Here is a 19,428-nt window from a genome sequence, read left to right as displayed (position 1 = left end):
TAAAACAACCGCGCGGGTCGACGCACAAAATACCCCCTAAAAGAACAACAAACAATAAACCATGTCCCCCACTTCTCCTGCCCTGTCCCCAATTACCCGTATACTAAGTACCCTGTCCTTATTTAACATTACCATGCCTCCTGTTTTTCTCCCCCCCCCCCCCCCCCCCCCCCCCCCCCGCCCCCCCTTCCCTTTACCCCCTTACTGCTGACGTTCAATTTTTGTTGAAGAAATCGATGAACGGCTGCCAACTCCGGGCGAATCTCTGTATTGATTCTCTCAGAGCGAACTTGATTTTCTCCAGATTGAGAAACTCTACCATATCGCTGACCCACACTCCTGATTTCGGGGGCTCCGAGTCCCTCCATCTCAGCAAGATCCGTCTCCAAGCCACCAGGGAGGAGAAGGCCAGGATATTCTCCCCCCCCTTTGCCCCCGGATCCTCCAACACCCCAAATATTCCCAATTCTGTACTCGGAGTTGCCCTACCTTCCAGGACCTGACATAACATCCGCAAATCCCTGCCAGAATACCCTCAGTTCTGGACATGCCCAAAACATATGAACACGGTTGGTCGGGCTACCCCCACACCGCCCACATCAGTCCTCCATCTCATCGAAGAACCTACTCATCCAGGCTACCGTCATGTGGGCCCTGTGAACTACCTTGAACTGAATCAAGCTGAGTTTAGCACAGGACGAGGATGCATTTACCCTTTTCAAGGCTTTTTCCGACAGTTCAGTTTCCAGCTCCCCTCCTAGCACCTCTTCCCACTTCCTCTTCACCTCTCTGATCGGGGCTCCTTCCTACTCTAACAATTCCCTGTATATCTCCAAAACTTTCCCACCTTCAACCCCTGTTTTTGACAGCACTTTATCCTGTAGTCCCCTCAGGGGGAGGCGAGGAAAGCTTGGGAGCTGTCTCCGTACAAAGTCCTGCACTTGAAGGTACCGAAACCCGTTCCCACCCGGCAAATCAAACTCCTCCTCTAATGTCTCCAAGGTCAGAAAGACCTCCTAGATGAATAGATCCCCAAACCTCTCAATCCCTGCCCCCTGCCATACCTCAAAGCCCCCATCCAGCAACCCCCCCCTTCCCGGGACACACCGGTGATTGTCACAGATCGGTGATCCTCCAGATCCTCCAGTCTCACATGCTGCCTCCATTGCCCCTACACCCTCAGGGCTGCCACCACCACAGGACTTGTGGAGTACCGAGCCGGCGAGAATGGCAGGGGCGCCGTCAGTAAAGCCTCCAGTCTCGTACCATTGCAGGATGCTGCCTCCATCCGCTCCCAGACCGACCCCATCTCCACTACCCACTTCCTGACCATCAACATGTTGGCAGCCCAGTCATAGCTAATAAAGCTCGGGAGAGCCAATCCCCCTTCCCCGCGGGCCTGTTCCAGGAGTGCCCTCTTTACTCTCGGGGTTTTACCCACCCATATAAACCTCCATATTGCCGCATTCACGCTTCTGAAAAAAGCCTTTGGGACATAAATCGGGAGACACTGAAAAAAGAAAAGCAGTCTCGGAAGGATCGTCATCTTCACCGTCTGAACCCTCCCTGCCAGTGTCAGTGGGAGCATGTCCCATCTACGAAAATCTCTTCTCATATGATCCAATGCTTTGCCCAAATTTAACTTGTGAAGCTAATTGGATTTAACTGCCCCCAATCCTTGGCCACTTGAAACCCCAGATACCTAACTCTTCCCAACCACTTTAAAAGGTAGCTCCTTCAGCCTCCTTTCCTGCCCCCGTGCCTGGATCACGAACATCTCGCTTTCTCCCATATTTAACTTATAGCCTAAAAATCGCCCAAATTCTCCTAATACCTCCATGATTCCGTTCATCCTCCCCCCCACCGGTCCATGACATAAAGAAGCAAATCGTCCGCATAGAGAGAGACCCTGTGTTCCACCCCCCTCCCCTTCTCACTATACCCCACCAGGCATTCGCTGCTTTCAGGCATTGCTAAGGGTTCTATGGCCAGGGCAAACAGTAATGGGGAGAGCGGGCATCCCTGCCTTGTCCCCCGACATAGACTAAAGTATTCCGACCAAACTCAGTTAGTTCTTACGTTTGCCACCGGAGCCTGGTACAATAATCGGACCCACTCCACAAATCCCTGCCCAAACCCAAACCTGCCTAAAATATCCCATAGATACTTCCACTCCACCCGGTCGAAAGCCTTCTCCGCGTCCATGGCAACTACCACCTCAGTCTCGGCCCCTCCGCTGGCATCATAATTACATTAAGAAGCCGTGTAATGTTGGGTGTTAGGTGCCTGCCCTTTACAAATACCGTCAGATCCCCCCCAATTACCTCCGTGACACAATCCTCTATTCGGTGGCCAGGATCTTTGCTAATAATTTGGCATCTACATTCAAGACGGAAATTGGCCTGTACGATCCACAGCTCTCCGGATCCTTGCCACGCTTCAGGAGGAGAGAAATTGATGCCTGTGATAACATTTGGGGGAGTACTCCCAGCTCCTTGGACTCGTTAAAAGCCTTAACCAGGAGCGGCCCCAGTAACCCAGAGAACTTCTTCTAAAATTCCATTGGGAACCCATCAAGTCCCAGGGCTTTACCCGATTGCATCGCCCCCAGTCCACCTATCACCTCCCCAAGCCCAGTCGGACCCCCCAGGGCCTCCACCAGCTCCTCATTTACCTTCGGGAACTCTAGCCTCCCCAGGAATTGATTCATGCCCTCCTCCCCATCCGGGGGTTCCGACTCGTATAGCTGGCTATAAAATTCCCGGAACACTTCATTCACCATCCCCGGGTCCGTCACCATCATATCCTTTATTTTCCCTATTTCTCTCGCCGCCTCCTGTTTCCTCAGCTGATGTGCTGATGGCTTTCTCCCCATGTTCATATATTGTCCCTTTAACCCTCCTCAGCGGACCCTCCGCCTTTCCTGTGGAAAGGAGCCCAAACTCCATTTGAAGTCTCTGACGCTCCTTCAGGAGCTCCTCATTTGGAGACTCCGAATATCTCCTGTCCACCTGTAAGATTTCTCCTACCAACCTGCCCAGCTCCAGCCACTCAGTTTTATCCCTGTGGGCTCGAATCGAAATATATTCCCCTCTAATAACCGCTTTCAGTGCCTCCCAGACCACCCCAGCTGCAGTCTCTCCCGTGCATTGATCTTTATGTACCCCCGAATGGCCTCTCTCACTCGCTCACAGATTTCCTCATCCGCTAACAGCCCTGTATCTAGTCTCCAATGTGGGTGCTGGGGCATTCCCATGCCTGCCCGTCGGTCTATCCAGTCTGGTGCATGATGTGAGAGCACAATTGCTGAGTACTCAGTGTCCTCAACCCCTGCTAAGAAATCTATCCTGGAGTACGCCTTATGTACATGGGAGTAGAATGAATATTCCCTGCTCCTTGGTCTCTCAAATCTCCACGGATCCACCCCCCCCCCATGGGCTCCATGAACCACCGCAGTTCCTTTGCCATTGCTGATAGCTTCCCCGACCTAGCACTCGACCGGTCCAACCTCGGGTCCAGGACCGTATTAAAGTCACCACCCATGATCAGCTGGTGCAAGTCAAGGTCTGGGATCTTTCCCAGCACCTTCATGACAAACGCGACATCATCCCAGTTTGGAGCATTTATGTTCACCAGCACCATTGCCATTCCCTCTAGCTTCCTGCTAACCATAACAAATCTGCCTCCTGGGTCTGCCTCTATCGTCCCCATCACGAATGTCACCCTTTTGTTAACCAGGATAGCCACCCCCCTTGTTTTAAAGTCCAGTCCTGAATGAACCACTTGCCGACCCATCCCTCCTTTAATCTAATTTGGTCTCCCAGCTTCAAGTGTGCCTCCTGTAACATGGCCACGTCCGCTTTTAACTGTCTCAGATGTGCGAACACACAAGCTCTCTTAACCGGCCTGTTCAGTCCACGAACATTCCACGTAACCAGTCTGATCGGGGGGGCTTTTGTCCCCCTTCCCTGTCGATCAGCCATGACCTTTCCTAGGCCAGCTCCTAGCCTGTGTCCCGCACCTCACTTGATCCGGCCCTTGGCGGCGACCGCCATCTGATCTCCATCTTCAGTCTCCTAGCTGTCCCTTACCCGTCAGCAGTGCCCCTCCCCTCCCGCATCCGCCCCACTTCGTCTTTCCTCAGCTCTCCCCCCACTTTGCTCCTGTGAACTAACTATCCAGCTAGCCCATCAGCTCCCCTCCAACTCTGGCGTCAAATAACCTGCCATCTGCCAGATTCCATCCCCCTTAAACATAGCACAAGCACTCAACACAATAACAACCATGCTCCAACACACAGGCAACAGGGCCCCACCCCGCCCCCTTTAACCGACTCTTATCAGTTCCATCACCTTAAAACAGAATCAAACACAATAGAAGCTGCTTCAACCAGCTTAAGCAAATATAATGCGTGGGAAGAATCAACCATCTTTCTTACAGAAAAGAAAACCCCCCATTGCAACTGAAAAGTTTTTTCCTTTGTAACCCAGTACATAAAGCAATAGATCAAAATCAAATTACACAAGAAAAAAAAACCCTCTTTTTCCCGAACATCGCGACGTAAATCACTGAATTAGAAAGACTGAAATTTTAAACAAGTCAAAACAAAACACGGAACTATTTTTCTTCCCCCCCCCACTTTATCCCTTCCCCCAAACTCACTGCATCTGCCATTCATTTGCCCACACACCACACTGAAGGATCTCTGCATCCTCCTCACAGCTCACCCTCCCGCCCAGCATTGTGTCATCTGCAAACTTAGGAGAGATTCCATTTAAATTATTAATATAGAACATAGAACAGTACAGCACAGTACAGGCCCTTCAGCCCACGATGTTGTGCCGACCATTTATCCTAACTTACGATCAACCTAACCTACACCCCTTCAATTTACTGTTGTCCATGTGCCTAAGAGTCGCTTAAATGTCCCTAATGACTCTGACTCCACCACCTCTGCTGGCAGTGCATTCCATACACCCACCACTCTCTGTGTAAAGAACCTACCTCTGACATCTCTCCTATACCTTCCTCCAATCACCTTAAAATTATGCCCCCTCGTGACAGCCATTTCCACTCTGGGGAAAAGTCTCTGGCTATCCACTCTATCCATGCCTCTCATCACCTTGTACACCTCTATCAAGTCACCTCTCTTCCCTCTTCGCTCCAGTGAGAAAAGCCCTAGCTCCCTCAACCTTTCTCCATAAGACATGCCCTCCAGTCCAGGCAGCATCCTGGTAAATCTCCTCTGTGCCCTCTCCAAAGCATCCACATTCTTCCCAAAATGAGGCGACCAGAACTGGACACAATATTCCAAGTGTTGTCTAACGAAGGTTTTATAATGCTGCAGCAAAACCTCGCGGCTCTTAAACGCAATCCCTCTGTTAACGAAAGCCAACACACCATACACCTTCTTAATAATCCTATCAACCTGGGTGGCAACTTTGAGGGATCTATGTACGTGGACCCCAAGATCCCTCTCTTCTTCCACACTTCCAAGAATCCTACCTTTAACCCTGCATTCAGCATTCAAATTCGACCTTCCAAAATGAATCACCACATTTATCAAGGTTGAACTCCATCTGCCACTTCTCAGCCCAGCTCTGCATCCTGTCAATGTTCTGTTGTAACCTGCAACAACCCTCAACACTATCTGCAACTCCACCAACCTTCATGTCATCGGCAAACTTACTAACCCACCCTTCCACATCCTCATCCAAGTCATTTATAAAAACCACAAAGAGCAGAGGTCCCAGAACAGGTCCTTGCGGGACACCACTGGTCACCGACCTCCAGGCGGAATACTTTGCGTCCTCTGCCACTCGCTGTCTTCTTTCGGCCAGCCAATTCTGTATCCAGACAGCCAATATATATTGTGAATAGATGGGGTCCCATCATCGATCTCTGCGGTACTCCACTAGTCACTGCCTGCCATTTAGAAGAAGACCCATTTACCCCTACTCTTTGTTTCCTGTCTGCCAACCAGTTTCCTATCCATATCAATACACTACCTCTAATCTCATGTGCTTTAATTTTACACGTTAATCTATTATGGGGGACTTTGTTGAAAGCCTTCTGAAAGTCCAAGTAAACCACATCCATTGGCTCTCGTTCATCAACTCTCGTAGTTACATTCTCAAAGCATTCCGGTAGATTTGTCAAGCAGGCTTTCCTTTTCATTCATCCGAACTGATGCTGTCTGATCCTGCCAGTGTTTTCCAAGTGCTCTCCTATAAAATCTTTGATAATGGATTCTAGAAAATACCCCACTGTCAACATCAGGCTTACTGGTCTATAATTCCCTGTTTTCACTCTACCTCCATTTTCAAATATTAATTCTCGACCCTGAGGGACTGCCCAAGAAGAAGCAGGGTTACATTAGCTACCCTCTAATCTGTAGGAACTGTTCCATAGACTATAGAATCTTGGAAGATGACCACCAATGCATCCACTATTTCTAGGATCACTTCCTTAAGTACTAGATTATCAGGCCCTGGGAATTTATCGGCCTTCAATCCCATTAATTTCCTCAACATCATTTCTTTACTAATACGGATCTCCTTCAGTTCCTCCCTCTCACTAAACTCTGTGTTCCCCAACATTTCTGGTATCTTATTTGTGTCCTCCTTTGTGAAGACAGAACCAAGGTATGTATTTAGTTGGTCAGCCATTTCTTTGACCCCATTGTAAATCCCCCAGTTTCTGACTGTAAGGGATCTACATTTGTCTTCAACAATCTTTTTCTCTTCACATACCTATAAAAACCTTTACAGTCAGTTTTTATGTTCCCCGCAAGCTTACTCTTGTACTTTATTTTCCTCTTAGTCAGTCCCTTGGTCCTCCTTTGTTGAATTCTAAACTGCTCCCAATCCTCAGGTCTGTTGTTTTTATTGGCCAAATTGTACGCCTCTTCCTTGGATCTAATACTATCTCTCCTTTCCCTTGTAAGACATGGATTGGTCACCTTCCCCATCTTACTTAAGCATCAGACAAGAATAAACAATTATTGTCGTTCACCTATGCGGTCTTTGAATGTTTGCTACTGCCTATCCACCACCATCCCTTCAAGTAACGTTTTCCAATACATCACAGCCAACTTTCCCCTCATATCATCGCCCAGAACAAGTCCCAATGCCCCAGGAATTTGTAAACCTCCACTTCACACCATCACTTCAACCACGTATTCACCTGCTATATCCTGCTATATCTACTCTGATGAGCACGTGGCACTGGGTAGTAGTAATTCTGAGGTCACTATCTTAGAGGTCGAACCTTTCAGATTTCAACTTTCCAGGCTGAGGGGCCCAAAATTCTCATCTTTTTTTATAATTCCTGTGGTAATTAACAGGGTTTTCCAACTGTGCCTCTTGATTTTTGGTGATCATGAGTGAATGCATTCTTTTAAATGTGGGACTGAATTTTTAGCCCCTATTGCGCTGGGAACAGAGACAGGCAGTGTGGCATTTCATGCTGCTGGTCTGCGCATCTGTTTCTCGGCTCCATCCCGCTTCCTCACCATATTCGTAGATGTAGGAATAGCGGATAGCAAGGCAAATTGACTCACTTAAAGGCCAACAAGACCTGTTAAGAGGCCAACCAGAATTTTCCAGTCAGCTTCCAGGTTCCTGGAAACAGCAGGGAACAGTTCAGTTTTCTGGAGGCAACCACCAGGTGTCAGAACCAGGCACCAGTGCTCACGACTGGCTTAGGGGCAGTATGCCATCAGTAAGTAGGTAAATAAAAGAGTGCAGTGGGGGAGGGAAATTGAGGCGCATACAACATTACTGAAAAATAATTCCAGCATGGCACATGAGAGTCATAAACCAACGTGTGTGGCATAATTGAAATGATTCCTTCATAAATTCTAACAGCCTGTGCCTAAAACGTTTATTTTTAACTCTGGTTCTAATCACCTCAGATTAATATCAGGTGCCTAAATCTATAGGTTTTTGCACGTGCAAAAGCAAATTATTGCTAAGGCACATCTGTAAACTAAAATCAGGTACCACTACATTAGTGTCAACGTTCCATAGAGGTGTTTTAGCCATAGGTGCAAAACTGAGAACAAAGTAGTGCTCTGCAAAGACACTTTGTGTGCAGTGACTGAAATAAATTTATTTTTTAACATATCGACCAAACGTCTGTAGCAGCAATTATTTTCTTGTACAAATGCTGATATAACCTTATGTAAAGGATAATCCCCCCCCCCCCCCCCCCCCCCCCCCCCCGTCACAATTATTGTGGAAAGCCTACGGCGGCTGGTTTAGCTCGGCTAAATCGCTGGCTTTTAAAGCAGACCAAGCAGGCCAGCAACACGGTTCGATTCCCGTACCAGCCTTCCCGGACAGGCGCCGGAATGTGGCGACTAGGGGATTTTCACAGTAACTTCATTGAAGCCTACTCGTGACAATAAGCGATTTTCATTTTTCTTTATCATGCCCTCAGATCGCATTTCACACACTGTCACTTTTTTGAAGTGCAGTGAAGTTCTGTTGGGAAACATCATTGTAAGGTGCATTGATTGGTCTGTGTTGAAGACAGCACCAGGGACTGGGGCGAGAGCAACTGAGTGATGTTGACAGGAACTTAGATCAATCTTTTATCAGTTGTGATTAGAGTAATTTACTCGGTTATATAGTGGTAATACTGCTGCCTCATAGGGACCCAGGTTCAATCCCGGCCTTGGGTGGCTGTGTGGAGTTTGTACAATCTCCGTGTCTGTGTGGGTTTCCTCCAGGTGCTCCAGTTTCTTCTCACAGTCCAAAGATGTGCTGGTTAGGTGGATTGGCTGCGACGGCCTAGGTAGGGTGCAGACTCGATGGGGCGAATGGCCTCCTTCTACACTGTAGGGTTTCTATGATTCCCACATCAAATTAGATAAATGGCCATCACCCATTATTTTTAAAGGACACCAAGTGATGGTGACTTCCACCTGTGAATCCTTTCTTTCTGTAAACTTAACTCCTTCCATTTTCTTTAACCTTGCTATACTTGCCCATTACTCTACCATTAGGGTCGAATTTCAGTTTTGTAAACACCTGAATTGTAGTGCCTTCAGAGATCTGAAGCCAAACACAAATGCTCATGATTTTATATTGCAAATTTAATTCTGATAAGTCCATCTCTTCTTCCAAGTACCTGCTTCAATAACATCTTCGTCTTCAACACTCTTAACAATTTTGGACTTGAAATCCCGGAAATTCATATACTTTAGCAAACGCCGTAGTTTTCCCTGCATATAAAGATAAACAAATACATGAACAGAAAATATCCTCCACATTAAAATACAATTTTAAGTGCCTGCTTGTTCTTAATTGATCACATGTTGAAATTACACAAATGCCAAGTCGGAAGAAGGAAACCTGTCAATTCAACTCTTATGGAACTTGCGACAAGATGTTATTAAATAACACAAAAACGCTGGTTTTCCAATATTAGGATCTTCTCTATAGACAGCCCTTTCAGAGATTGTTACAAGCATGTTGCAAGCATTAGATGTCTATCATCTCATCTTGATGGATCTCTTACATTTTTTATCCCATCTGGTCTCTTGTTTCTCTGAACCAAGCCGTTCTGGCATGGGCTTCCAGACTCTTTTGAAGTTGCAACCCTCAGTAAAAAGAACACAGCTGCTCAAAAATGCAGGCAGCTGCTACCATGTAGTGATATCAAAATCACTGGAAGACACCTGGAAGTAAGATGGCCCTAAATGCTAAGTTTCAGTTGGGCAACCAACTTGAAGATGTTTTGCTCAAGTTAGCAAGTATATTTCTGAACATGCTCTGATCAACATAGATACTGGGAAGCATTTTGAAGATAAAATACTTGTCAACATTTTCCCTCCCCTTTAAGTATGTTTTGCAGCTGAATGAAAAACACATTGAGGACAACAGAGGACTTTAAATTCACAAACAACTTCTGTGTTCAAATTCCTTGGTCCCAAACTTGTAAATATTTTTATTTCTCGAATAGTTACTCAAGTTCCAAAATATAATTAGCTTCAAGTTTCAAATCAAGAGAATATGAATTCTTAAAAATGTTCATTAAGATATAAACTTAGAAAACATCTTAATATTGATAAAAAACTGAATTCCACAATATACATCAAACCAAAGTAATACATTAAAAAGTTTTTACTTTTTATATTTCTCGTTTATGCTGACATATATAACGGTACGTCTCCATGGGACTGTTAACCTTCCTTCATCCCCTCCTCACAAATTACAATTTGCTATGTGGCAGACAAACAGTGAGGGTTAGGAGAACAGGCCTCATTTTGGCTGTCAGGAAGACTCTGTGATACTTTAAAAAGGTCGGGTGGGACCCAAGTGCAGCTGTCCTGCCCCCATTTGAGACAGATCCAAGTTTTGTTGGTAGGGTAAAGGGGTGAAAATCAAACTCAGCCGGGTACATTTCAACTCTGTGCTGAGTTTAAACAGACCCCATTTTGATTAGTCCAAAGGCCTTAACTCAGGAGTCACAAATTGATGCAGCTGTAGCGCCGAGAAACACTCCGCTATTCAAAGCACTTTGCCTTTTTTTTGGCCTTGGTGAGGAACAGCCATCGAGGCTGCACTTACATAATTTCCTGCACTGACGAGCTCACGGATCAGTATGCCATTTTTAAAGGCAGCCCGACCTTTTATTCACCCTCAGAGAACACACTGCAGCCTCCAAACGCCCATCCACTGCACCCACCGCTTCCAGGATCCTCGAGCCCCCCTCACCAACCTCTTAAAAGGTAAGACACACCAGGCTAGACCCCTGGCACAGGCAGCCTGGCACTCGGGCACTTTGGCACTGCCAGCATGGCACCTGGCAGTGCCCCTACCAGCTTTGCAGTGCCAAGGTGCCTGCGTGCCAGGGTACTGACCTGCCACAGCCCGACCTACCATGTGTCTCCAATGACCTGGGTAACCCACTGGTAGCCATTTCAACTCGTCCATATTCGTGTGGACCAGAACTAAACCGCGCCTGTTCAAGGCCTTGCTGGAGAGGCCTTAGTCCCCAGACCCCGGGGGAATACTCCACAGACATATTTAATGAGCCATGGGCGTGATCCAGATCACAATGCCTAGCGAGGTTCAGTTGAACCTCGCGAGATGTCTCAAGTGTCGCGAATCTCGCGAGAGGCTTCTCGCGCGATTCAACAGTCTCACCACGCCACCAAGTCGGGTGCGACAAAGCCAGTAAATCCTAGCCAGAGCTTTTTTGTTGAAATTTCCCCAAAGGCTTTCATGACATTATTATGAATGCTTGGTTGAGTTTCAAAAGCTACCATTGTCTCAGCACGAGTTCAAAGAAGCTGTTAAGGGAGTAGCTGTCTTTGATGTGAGCTCTAATTGGAAGCTGTTTGTTTTTATAAGAGATTTACCCTTTGAAAATATTTAAAAGCATTGAATGAGTTTCTGGAATTCAAGTTTGTTCACCAACATATGTGCAGGAGTGAGAACTATATCAGATAGCTGGAAGTTTATTTTTGTTTAATCTCTGCATGGCTCCTGATTTCAGGCCATGGGGGATCCTGGGTGAGTGGTTATAGAAGTAGCATAAAGGGTTTGAGAGGTCACAGAGGCTGTGGGTGGAATGAGTTGGCATTGAGGGTATGAGGGGCCATGGATGATTTTTGGGAGCTGTGAGAGAATGTGAAGAGTGAGGGGGTAGAGGGAATAATAGTTTTTGAAACATTACCAGAAAACCAAGGCAGAACTTCTAACCTTGGCAGGCGCTCTCCCCTATGGCCACCTAGCATCTGTTTCTGGAGTTCATAGAACTGGTGTGTCAGACTCCATCCCACACCCTCGCCCCAGAGTGAAAATCGGAAGATTCAGGCCACGTTTTACTGAGGCAAGTCGGGTGAGTCAGAAAAGTTTCCAATTTGAGCTACATGCCTTGACAGTGAAAATCCAGCCCTATTTGTCGAGTAGGGGTGTCATCCCAGTTGAGCACAATCCTGGTCTCATCCAAAATCCATACACACATGAACTTTCCAGAAAGGGTGACTCCACAGGACAGATGAGGGCGAGGGGATGAAGGGAGGATTGGAACCATGGCATCTTTTGCCCTTACTAATCGAGGGTTGCCAAGCAGCTCCTCTAATGTTGTCCCATTTGAGATCATCTAATTAAGTAAGCAACATGAATCTCAGAAGGCAGTGAGTAATAGCACTTTGTCAGAATAAAAGAGTAATTAATAAACGGAATAATGTTCCCGTACCAGCCTCCCCGAACAGGCGCCGGAATGTGGCGACTAGGGGCTTTTCACAGTAACTTCATTGAAGCCAACTCGTGACAATAAGCGATTTTCATTTCATTTCCTTGTTAGGATAGTGGAGGCAACAGTCACTCAGGAGGCATTTGGGTGCTATGATGAGGGACCATGTAATAGCCTCCCTATCTGTATATAGCTTTGTGAAAAGCACATGGTAAGACACAAAACAATCCTTCCAAAGACGTGCGGGTTAGGTGGACTGGCCATGATAAATTTCTCCTTAGTGTCCAGGAATGTGCAAGTTCGGTTATGGGGTTACCGGGATAGGGCCGGGTGGACGGGTGAGTGGACCTAGGTAGGATGTTCTTTCGAAAGGTCAGTGCGGACTTGATGTGGCTGAATGGCCTGCTTCTCCACTGTAGGCATTCTATGATTCTACGATAAACGATCAAATTGAATCCAAAATAAGCATTTCACAGTATTAATACTGATCCAGGTCGACAGTGTTTGTACCTGGTTCAAAATAATTGACTTACCTTGTCTTTCCGCATTAAAAACAAAATATCTTCTGCTGCAATGACTCGAGCTCCTCTGACTTGCGAAATATCAGCTGCTTGGTGTAACTAAGGGAAACATATTAAAAATGTTGCTTATAAATTTTATGCAAATAAAGTTGGTGTTCTGTGCTACATCAGCAATGATACCTAACTAAAACATAACACAGCAAAGCATAATATAAACCTATACTGCATTCCATGGGAGGAATACATGAGGGGGTGTAGTCAGAATACAGGGAGAGAGGGAAACTGTTCCCATTGATAGAATGGCCAATAACACAAAGCCACCATGACGAAGAACCCCTGAAAAGACAACTTTTTTGTTGACACAGTGAGTGCTTAGAATCTCGAATGCACTGCCCGAGAGTGTGGTGGAGGCTGATTCAATCACAGTTTTCAAAATGAGAACTGGGTAAGTACATAAAGAGAAACAATTTGCATGGCTACAGGGAAAGAATGAAGGAGTGGCACTAGCTGTGTTGCTCTTGCAGAGGTCAGGCAAGGACACGGTGGGCTGTGCTGTAACTAAGTTGTGATTCTACACAATGCTAATGTTCAATTATTTAAAAACAATAATCACCCATCTGAAAATAGTTGAGAAATTTAACGACACGTATGGAAGAGCTACAACTTTCACTGAATGCCCAAGTTGAATAAGAACATTATTCATTCAACACCCATGCTGGTTAACATTTGAATTTAGTCGTAAAAAAAACTGCAATAACAACAGTAGCTGTTTCTAATAGTCACAGAAAAGGGGCATATTTTCTTTCTGTTGATGCAGTGGGCACAATATCCAGTCAATAAATCATAATACTGGACCGTACTGTAGAACTACATTTTCCATGCAATCAGGCAGTTTAAAAAAAGTGTTTCTGGTTATCATATTCTCATATACGCATGTCCATTTTGGCTTTTTGCCTGAAATGATAGATCAAGGCTCTGTACCATTTACACTAAATCCATCCACCATCCCGATGTTCAAACCATGGAAGCTATCACTTATTTCAAATAAACTATTCACAAAAATGTTTCAACACAAATGCACAAAAACATTATTGAAGCTCGGATTGAATGTTTTGACACTCTACAGCTTGACTAGCTGGAATAAATAGTTCTGTTTTCAAGAAAATATCAAAGTAGATTTCACCTTAATAAGCTGAACCATTACATACCATTTAGTGCAATAATAACAGGCTTCATTGAAATATTTCATTCCTCTCTGAGTAGAAACAGGTGCCACTTTTTAACAGGGTAATCTATTCATCACTCATTTCAAAGCACAGATTTTATTTTCTGAGGCAACTATTTTTACCAATGCAAAACCATTTCCACTGAAGTGACAGGAAGGGAATCTACATTTTAAGAATAAGATTTTCTTTCATGGCATACTTAAATATCTTCCTAGACCTAAGCCTGTGCAAATGACGCTAACATTTTGCAAGTTTGTTCCTTATTTTATGAACACAATTTTATCAGAACGCAAGATAACTACACTTAGAATCCAGCACTTGCCAGTCACAGAACTGAATATATGGAGGGGTGGGGAGCACGGATGGGTGGGGGCCAACACTCTGACTTGACCTATATGCTGTAGGACAGCTAAAAGTGGGACTCCCAACCCTTATGAGGGAGGATGCTCCACCCGCTGGGGCTGCCAATCAATCTGATTGGTCAGCAGCTTCAGTAGTGCCAAGAGCATGTCAATGGCAGTTGCTGGGATTGCAGGTATAGAGGAAAGGCAGCCCGTGGGTTCCCAGAGCGGGTATGAACGAGGCCTTGGGGAGGGAAAGTTTGGGTAGGTCAGCGAGGGGGTCACGGTGAGGGAGAGGAGGTGGGTTTAAGTCTGAGCAGGTAGAGAGGAATGGGGGTTCGATCTTCGGACCTTGATCGGCTAGGGCAGCTCCCAAAGAACAAATCCCCCCTCCTTTCCACCCTTTGAAGAACTTTTTATAAACAAAAGTAATTCTGCCCTCTCGTGCCTCGCTGTCCTCCAAACATTTTTTGGCATGGGCAAAATCAGGGTCAACTGGTTTGATGATAACCTTAACTGACCCCTGATTACTTCATATTTGAATATGGTGGGCAGGTTGCCGATTCTGCCGCCTGACCACCACCACCCACCCCATATCACAGAGGTGAGGGTGAGCCTGGGGTGGACAGGAAGATGGTGGGGTAGGCACCCGGTGGGCACCCAGCCTACTTTACCCCAAAACGCACCCAGTGGTGACAGGTAAAATATAGCACATATAGAGTGTCAACCTTGCAGCTGACTTGCAACCATCTGTGTAGCTGACATGCTAAATTGACATGATTTTTTAACAAAAAAACTATATTGCCCAGAATGGTGAAGAAGCAATCATTGCTCCCCCCATTCGCTGGCATGTGAACTGATATGGCTTGGATTTCTTCCAAACTTCCCTTTTCCATACTCAACTGTTCATTCAATTTTCTTTGGATCACTGAAAACCCTCCTTTACATTCTACAACACCGTGTCCCTCACACTATTGCAATATAGTACATGCGCAAGGTTTTCTCTGCGTTGTGTCTCCCATGATGCTGTACTTAAGCATCATCAATATGGCAACGGTCAACTGGAAGAAACGCAAGTTGTAACATATCGGGTCGCCATATCTAGTTCAAAGAGATGGAGCTGAATCAATTGTTATTTTTCTTTTAAACTATTTTTATTCAAGGCTTTTTACACATATACACAAAATATCAGAAGACCAAAACATCAACTTGAACAAATAACCACAAATCCCCAACCTCCGCTGGTACTAACACCCCACCCCACCACATCCTGCATTCCCAATTTTTACCCCCTTTCCCTCCCCCGCCCCCCCCCCCCCCCCCCCCCCAACAGCATTCCCCCTCCCCTTTGCTGACCCCTCAATCCTCCTTGAAGAAATCAATAAACGGTTTCCACCTCCGGGTGACCCCCTCTACTGACCCCTGCAACGTGAACTTGCCTTTCTCAAACCTCAGGAATTCTGCCAGTCGCTCACCCACATACCCGCCTTTGGTGGCTCCAAGTCCGCCAACACAACAAAATCCGTCTCCGGGCTATCAGGGAGGCAAAGGTCAACACATTGGCCTCTCTCCCCACCAGGATGTCCGGATTTTCTGACACACCAAATATCGGCACCTCCGGACTGGGGGCCACCCCCACACCCAGAACCTCTGACATAACATAGAGCATAGAACAGTACAGCACAGAACAGGCCCTTCGGCCCTCGATGTTGTGCCGAGCAATGATCACCCTACTCAAACCCACATATCCACCCTACACCCGTAACCCAACCCCCCTTTAACCTTACCTTTTTTAGGACACTACGGGCAATTTAGCATGGCCAATCCACCTAACCCGCACGTCTTTGGACTGTGGGAGGAAACCGGAGCACCCAGAGGAAACCCACGCACACACGGGGAGGACGTGCAGACTCCGCACAGACAGTGACCCAGCTGGGAATCGAACCTGGGACCCTGGAGCTGTGAAGCATTTATGCTAACCACCATGCTACCGTGCTGCCCGTTAAAGGCATCCAAGAACACCTGCCAGAACTCCTTCAGGCCCTATGCACTACTTTGAACTGGATGAGGCTTAACCTTGCACACTACAAGGACACGTTCCCTCCGGAAGGCCTCTACCAACGTCCCGGCCTGCACCTCCCCTCCCAGACCCTCCTCCAACTTGCAATTGATCTCCTCTACTGGAGCGCCCTCCCGCTCCATCAATTCCTTGTGAATATCCGACACCTTCCCCTATTTCATCCTCCGACTACAACTTATCCTGTAATACTGGAGGCGGCAGCCCCGGGAAGGCTGTCACCTCTCTGCTCATAAAATCCCTCACCTGCAGGTACCTAAAGCCATTCCCTTTGGGCAATGCATAGAATTCCTCCAACTCACCCAGCCCTGAAAACATGTCACCTATAAACAAGTCCCTAAAATACTCTGTCCCCACCTGCCGCCACCCAGCCCCGCCGCCACATAGGTGCCCACAGCGATATACCTCCCAACCCAAAATGTTGCCTACACAGGCTCCACAATCTTAACGCTGAAACCACTACTGGACCTGACCGGCGAGCATGGAAGAGGCGCCAATGACAGTGTCCACAAACCCGTTCCCCTACATGATGCTGCTTCCATCTGCCTCCAAACCAACCTCTCCTTCGCCACCAAATAATAATTCATCAGATTCGGCAATGCCAGCCTCCCTTGCCCCCCTCTCCAGGAACACCCGTGGGGTCTCCCCCCAGCCCCCCCACACCACACCACACACACACACAACCCCAAAATTATCACCTTAACTGTCCTGAAAAAGGACTTGGGAACAAAGATAGTGAGGTTCTGAAACACAAACAGGAACATGGGCAGCAGTGTCATTTTGACCGTCTGCATGCGCCGAACCAGTGACAGCGGCTATGACAATACAGCCCACCCCACCTCTTGAAATCCACCTTCATTCCCGTTGCCAATCGGCAGAGCTCAATTTGTGTAGCTGGGCCCAGCTCCACACCACCTGGATTACTAAATACCTAAAACCCACCCCCACCACCCTGAACAGCAACGCCCCCAGCCTTCTCTCCTGCCCTGCACCATTGATCGGGAACGCCTCACTGTTTCCCATGTTCAACTTGTACCCCAGAAACCGTTAATATCTGTTATTATATATCTCAGGCCCGGTGGGCAGCATTGGAGGGATAATGGAGATTTAATTGAAATGACCAGTTAGTTTGAATCGTCTGGCATGTGCATTCAATCAAAACTCTCAAGCTGTAAGACTTCCTCTGGGAAGTCACTTTCACTTTTATTAACCTGATCCTTCAACCAAAAGAACAACTCCAGGCCTATGTAATTCTCATTTGTTGCCAGCTTACCCAGCCTTTCCACAACAAGAACAGAGTTCCCCACATGAGATTTTAAAAAGAGTTCTTTAAACTGACCTGCCTGCAGCTGATGCTGGACTGAACTTCCTTGCAAGTCAATCTGACTGTAGAGAGAGATTTACCCGCCGTCAAGGAAATAGAAAACTCAAAGCCTTCGTCAGCTCTGTCTAAAACTGAACTTCTCTCAGAATGAGGTCTGCCTACCTGTGCAGAACATTCTGGAATAGGCAGCCCCAATCAGCATCGAAAGGTAGGTAAAACCCAGGAATTTAAAACAGCTTATTGGCTGCCAGCCAATTCCATCAAAATGTGTCATCATTGAGGCCAAACCAAGCAGCATATCTCATTGGTGATTTCCTTAGGCCAGCCCAAATAGCACATCTTGCCGGGAGAGGGTTCAGTGATCGTCCTGATGCAAAAGTTAGAAAAGCCAAAATAACAGAAAATAAAAGGGAAAACACACGAGAAACCAGGTTTAAACAGGAGGATCCTTAAATAAGAAATTTAGGAAGATTGAGAGTTGAGACCTCTCCTGGCATTCAGTGCAGTGCAATTGCCAACATGTTCTCAGCTAATTTGTTTTGAAATGGATAAGTGGAAGTTTGAGTTGGACAACTCTTGGGGGAGTAAATTGGATAATCTCCAGAAGTGGGTGCAGGAAGCATGATGCGAGATTAATCCATGTCTGTTGATTGAAATGTGGCAACACACCAACATCGTGCTCTTTGGATCTTTGCATGCAGCCAGCGCTAATCATGCTTTTCATCAGCTGCACGCATCAGCCATTGTCCTAAAATTTTAACAACTTAAAACTAGCCTGCAGCTAGGGGTGAGCATTGTGATTGGAATCACATTGTTCCTGACTGCCTTCTTTTTCCAATGATAAGAACATATGAAATAGGACCAGGAGAAGGCCTTCCAGCACTAGTGATAATTTACCGAAATTCACTAGACTCTGGGGTGGTCCCGGTTGGTTGGAAATTAGCAAACGTGACGCCACTGTTTAAAAAAGGAGGTAGGCAGAAAGCAGGAAATTATAGGCCAGTGAGCTTAACTTCGGTAGTAGGGAAGATGCTGGAATCTATCATCAAGGAAGAAATTGCGAGGCATCTGGATAGAAATTGTCCCATTGGGCAGACGCAGCATGGGTTCGTAAAGGGAAGGTCATGCCTAACCAATTTAGTGGAATTTTTTGAGGACATTACCAGTGCAGTAGATAACGGGGAGCCGATGGATGTGGTATATCTGGATTTCCAGAAAGCCTTTGACAAGGTGCCACACAATAGGTTGCTGCATAAGATAAAGATGCATGGCATTAAGGGTAAAGTAGTAGCATGGATAGAGGATTGGTTAATTAATAGAAAGCAAAGAGTTGGGATAAATGGGTGTTTCTCTGGTTGGCAATCAGTAGCTAGTGGTGTCCCTCAGGGATCCGTGTTGGGCCCACAATTGTTCACAATTTACATAGATGATTTGGAGTTGGGGACCAAGGGCAATGTGTCCAAGTTTGCGGATGACACTAAGAGGAGTGGTAAAGCGAAAAGTGCAGAGGATACTGGAAGTCTGCAGAGGGATTTGGATAGGTTAAGTGAATGGGCTCGGGTCTGGCAGATGGAATACAATGTTGACAAATGTGAGGTTATCCATTTTGGTAGGAATAACAGCAAACGGGATTATTATTTAAACGACAAAATATTAAAGCATGCCGCTGTTCAGAGAGACTTGGGTGTGCTAGTGCATGAGTCACAGAAGGTTGGTTTACAAGTGCAAC

The 19,428-nt window shown here is 46.4% G+C and overlaps 1 protein-coding gene across 7 annotated transcripts in view; it reads right to left on the bottom strand.

The window, feature by feature from the left end:
- supt3h (SPT3 homolog, SAGA and STAGA complex component) overlaps positions 1-19,428 on the bottom strand; it is a 518,479-nt gene that overhangs the window by 136,020 nt on the left and 363,031 nt on the right. For all 7 annotated transcript variants that reach the window (XM_038799932.1, XM_038799934.1, XM_038799933.1 and 4 more), the window contains 2 exons: positions 12,744-12,830; positions 9,136-9,229 (listed from right to left, as the gene is read on the bottom strand). In XM_038799932.1, the coding sequence (XP_038655860.1) occupies positions 9,136-9,229; positions 12,744-12,830 (181 nt within the window). The remainder of the gene's footprint in view (positions 1-9,135; positions 9,230-12,743; positions 12,831-19,428) is intronic.

This window comes from Scyliorhinus canicula, chromosome 6, assembly GCF_902713615.1.
Source record: "Scyliorhinus canicula chromosome 6, sScyCan1.1, whole genome shotgun sequence".
In the NCBI taxonomy this organism is placed as follows: domain Eukaryota; kingdom Metazoa; phylum Chordata; class Chondrichthyes; order Carcharhiniformes; family Scyliorhinidae; genus Scyliorhinus; species Scyliorhinus canicula.
The sequence above is the reverse complement of the archived record's forward strand: the minus strand, read 5'-3'. Positions and strand labels throughout refer to the sequence as shown.